Source organism: Pelophylax lessonae (genome assembly GCF_965119305.1).
Source record: "Pelophylax lessonae genome assembly, chromosome: 7".
Taxonomy (NCBI): domain Eukaryota; kingdom Metazoa; phylum Chordata; class Amphibia; order Anura; family Ranidae; genus Pelophylax; species Pelophylax lessonae.
Genome location: NC_138774.1, coordinates 216648135 through 216652681, shown reverse-complemented (window position 1 = coordinate 216652681; position 4547 = coordinate 216648135). Strand labels below are relative to the sequence as shown.

At 41.1% G+C, this 4547-nt stretch overlaps 1 protein-coding gene across 1 annotated transcript; it reads right to left on the bottom strand.

Moving 5' to 3' along the window:
- Positions 1-2017: 2017 nt before the first annotated feature.
- On the bottom strand, positions 2018-2962 carry LOC309560591 (olfactory receptor 10A3-like; the record flags this gene model as incomplete). Its single annotated transcript, XM_082264220.1, has 1 exon — positions 2018-2962. One exon carries the CDS (start codon positions 2960-2962, stop codon positions 2018-2020), a length of 945 nt encoding a protein of 314 aa, XP_082120346.1.
- Between the last annotated feature and the right edge of the window lie 1585 nt (positions 2963-4547).

Here is a 4547-nt window from a genome sequence, read left to right as displayed (position 1 = left end):
AAGTCGGAGCGACTTCAGTAGTGCCAATTAAGACGGCACTGATTGATTAACATTGCTTTTGTTATGTCAAACGACCTGGGGCTACACAAGTCGCCTCACAAGTCATGCTAGTGTGAATGGGCTCTTAACACTTCTATTTCTGAAAGCATTTTTTCACACCTGCATTAATCGTTTACACAGTACTGTATATCTTACAGCCTTTAATTTGACTAAATTATCAACTACACATGTATTAATTGCCTATAATGATATGCTGGTTGAATCTAGACTACAATTAAAGCCTAATTTAACTGTCATGGGAGAATAATATAAGCTGAACTTTTGAAGCTTTTTCTCAATGTATTAAAGTAAAAAGATAATAAATTGAAGTAAAAAAATAAGCATGACAGACAGACAGCTGGCATGTTTGTGTTTATTCCATGAATAGTTTACTTAAAGGCCTCGTGCACATTTGCCTTTGTACTCTGAACACTAGAACTCCTAGCAGGAGTAAAGTTGCCTAAAACAAAACATGCCTAAAGCTGCATATTGCACATGTATTTAGACCATTCTGGCCACTGGAATGCATTAGACATGTTTATAGGCGTTTAGGCGCATCAAGTGCTTCTTCTGCTCAAAAGCTCCTCTCCTGAACATGCTGGTAAAAGTTTTTTCACACAAGTTCACACATGTCCAGCTGTGATTTGCAGATCTGAGTCCAGTGCATTTAAGTTCACCTGTTCAGGTGAGATTCAGGGCCAAATCTTTCCCTGAATTCACACCTGAACCGGACACAAAAATGCACAGAACCCTTTTCCAAACCGCACGGAGGCCGCCCCAGACATGTGTGAACCAGCTCCTTTGAAAGCCGGTCACATTCAAATGTTACGTGAGTTGGATGCGGGTAAAAACACATTCAATTCACATATTTGTGAACCCAGGCTAAATGCTTCTCTTCTTTGCCTGTAAATGCCTAGGTGTACATGGACACATAGGCTAACATAGAGGTACTTTTGCAGGCTGAAAAAAAATGCCAAACGCCTGCAAACGTGCCTTTTTTGTAATGGTCTTAAAGAGATATCTATTTTATTTTTTATTTAGTTACTTGACCTTTATGTAAATAGTTCAATCTGCTAGTGTTGACCTCCACAGCTTAGAACTCAACTCAACTGAATGTAATACTGTATTTTCTGGCATATAAGACTACTTTTGAACCTCAAAAAAATCCCCCAAAAATGGGGGGTCGTCTTATACGCCGAGTATAATATCTCCAAAGTAACATAAGTATAAGTATTACCGGTAGATGTAATCTCTCAAGACGCTGGCTGTGTGGGAATCCTGTACCGGTATACCGTACAGTGTACCACGCTGAGCCAATCAGGGAGAGCGATGTATTCAAATATTGAATGCAAAGCCTGCTCGGATTGGCGGAGTAACATCAGCCCACCTCTCTGACTCTGACCAATCCGAGCAGGCTTTGGATTCAATAATAGAATACATCTCTCACTGTGATTGGCTCAGAGCGGTATACTGTATGTAGCCGAAGCTACGGTACATACGGTATACCGGAACAGGATTCCCGCACAGCCAGCGTCTTGAGCTTACTTCTACTGGTAATACTTATACTTAGGGTACCTTGGAGATATTATGAGAGATTACATGTATTACAGTACTTGGGGTACCTTGGAGATCTATGAGAAATCTGATGTTTTTTAATGGTGTTGCCTTGCTTCGGAAGGGGGGTAGTCTTATACGGTGAGTATAGCCCAAAACCTATGTTTTAACTTGAAAATTAGGGGAGTCGTCTTATACGCCCAGTCGTCTTATACGCCCAGTCGTCTTATACGCCGGAAAATACGGTACATTAGTGCAGCGCACTTGTCTTTAGATTGGCTGCAATACCAGCTATAACAAGAAAAGGCAAAACTTAGAACTGTAAAATGTGGACCTATAAAAGGGATCCTCTGTGGTATTAAACGGGGGGGGGGGGGTAGAAGTCATTGTGTATTAAAAAAAAAAAAATTAAAGGAAGTCTGCTTTAGGGAATAATTTTTGCAGATCTTTTACAAAATAGTAGTTGGGCCGCTTTCTTGATGCTCTGGTTTCTCATGCTGTAAAGTATTGGGTTTAATAAAGGAGTAATTGCTGTATAGAGCAAAGACTTCAATTTGTTCTCATATGGTGTGTTTCCCCCGACAGGAAACATATAGATGGCTATCAGTGGTCCGTAATAGGCACACACAGCCGCCAGATGAGAACTGCATGTGGAGAAGGCTTTCTGTCTTCCGTCATTTGAAGAGATCTGGATGATAGCTATAAATATACAGATATAGGATACTATAACAAGTATAAAAGGTGTAAATGCCAAAAGAATGGACAGAACAAAGTCTTCAAATACCACTTTGTAAGTGTCTGTGGAGGCCATTTCCAAAATTGGTACAAAATCACAAAAGAAGTGGTCAATAATTTTGGAACCACAAAAACCCATTTGACCAACAAAAAACATTTCACTTGGAATGAGGATGATGGGGATAGCCCAGGGCCAGAAGGCCAGGTTGAAGCATAGTTTATTGATCATAAGAGCAGAATACCGGAGTGGGTGACAGATGGCTAGGTATCGATCAAAAGCCATGGCCGTGAGAATCAGAGACTGCGTATAGGTTGCGATGCAATGAAAATAGTATTGGATGAAGCAGCTCATTTTGGATATGACTGTTCCACCTAACCAAGTCACCTGTAACATTTTTGGTGTGATGTTGGAAGTCAGGAGAAGGTCTGCCAGTGCTAGGTTCCTGAGAAAGATGTACATGGGGACATGAAGATCATGGCATGATGACACAAGTGTGACAATCAGGCAGTTTTCAGTGACTATTAGGAGATAAACCACCAAGAAGAGGAAGAACAGCAGAACTCTGAGATGGTGGAATTCATGAAATCCAAGCAAGAAATACTCCGAAAACTCTGTCTCGTTAATCTTACACATTGTTTTTGTATCTTGTTTTTTTTTTTTTTTTTTTCTAAAAGACAATAAGATAGGATAAGTCAAAAACAGATTGAAACTTAACATTCCTAGTCACACAACCTTTGTGATTGAATATTGATGACCAGCTTTAAAAAAATGTTGTTATGACTTTGAAATAACAATATAGAAACAGAAAATAATGTGGAACTAAGTGTGTCTGACAGTTTGCACAATTCTAGTGTAGAGGTTTCTGTATCTTCTTACAATATTATTCCAAACTTATATAGCAGCCAGAACTTAGTAAGTATTCCTAACCCTTAGTGTATACATTAAATGTAAATATAGCAGCACATTTGGTGACAATATCCTTCCTAGAATAGCAAGTGAACATGTTGTCCCTGAAGTTGATGTGTTGACAGCAGAAAAAATGGACAAGCAAAAGGATTTGAGTGACTTTGACGTGAGCCAAATTATAATTTCCAGATGACTGGGTCAGAGCACATCAACATCAGAACTATACCACAGAGCAATGGAAAAACGTGGTATGGTCTGATTGATTCAAGAACGGTTTGAGGAACATAATAACCAGTTTGAGTTTATGATTGGTTTCTATGCAGAGCTGCACCAGATGTTGCACTCTCCAGTTTTAGTAAATCAACCCCTTGTCCTCTGTGATGACCTAAAAATGAAGAACTCTACACCAAGTTTACTATATGGACCCCTTATGTATTTATACATGGTGATCATATCCCAACTTAATCTCCTCTTCTCAAGAGAGAACAAATTGAGTTCCTCTAATCTTTTCTTGTAGCTGAGCTCCCCCATGCCTCTTATCAGTTTGGTTGCCCTCCTCCTCTGCACTTTCTCTAATTCCCCAATATCTTTCTTGTAAACTGGTGCCCAAAACTGAACTGCATATTCCAGATGAAGTCTTACTAATGATTTGTACAGGGGCAAAATTATGTCTCTCTCTCTCTCTCTCTCTAGGAGCTGTCTGCTTAACAGGGAGCTGTGATTGTTAGATAGGACCTGCCCAATGTGCTCTGATGCTGCTCATCCTGGCTTGATGTTTCACACTGATCCAATAGTGCTACAGTGTTTTGGACAGTGGGACAGTGAGAGGAAACCATGCAGTTGAGAGCAGGGGATATCTGTACAGCCCTGGTGGTGCCCCGGTGCATGCTGGGTGACTGTACTTATATCTGAGGTGCACATGTGGCTCCGGGTATTCGGCTGGACAGCGGAGGCCAGGTGGGATGGGGACTGTCGCCTCTACCCAGCACAGGCTGCCATGCGGCCTCAGGTGGTTGACCTGAGGGCCAGAAACAGAGATGCCTAAACCTAGGGACTTTTTTGAGGGCTGACTGAGGGAGGATGTCCATGGAGGGAAGTGAGGCCAAGTGAAAGCTGTCCTCACCTGTACATAGTTGAATTTGGAGTATCCCACTAATCCTTTCTTCTATCCAGGTTCTTCAAATAAAACACCAAACCAAATCCCCTAGACTGGTCATTGGAGACTCAGACAACAAGCGAAAGTGTGTGTGTGCACTGGATGTGTGTTAAAATACCCGGTACCTGGCAACAGGATAATCTGAGGGAGACCCAA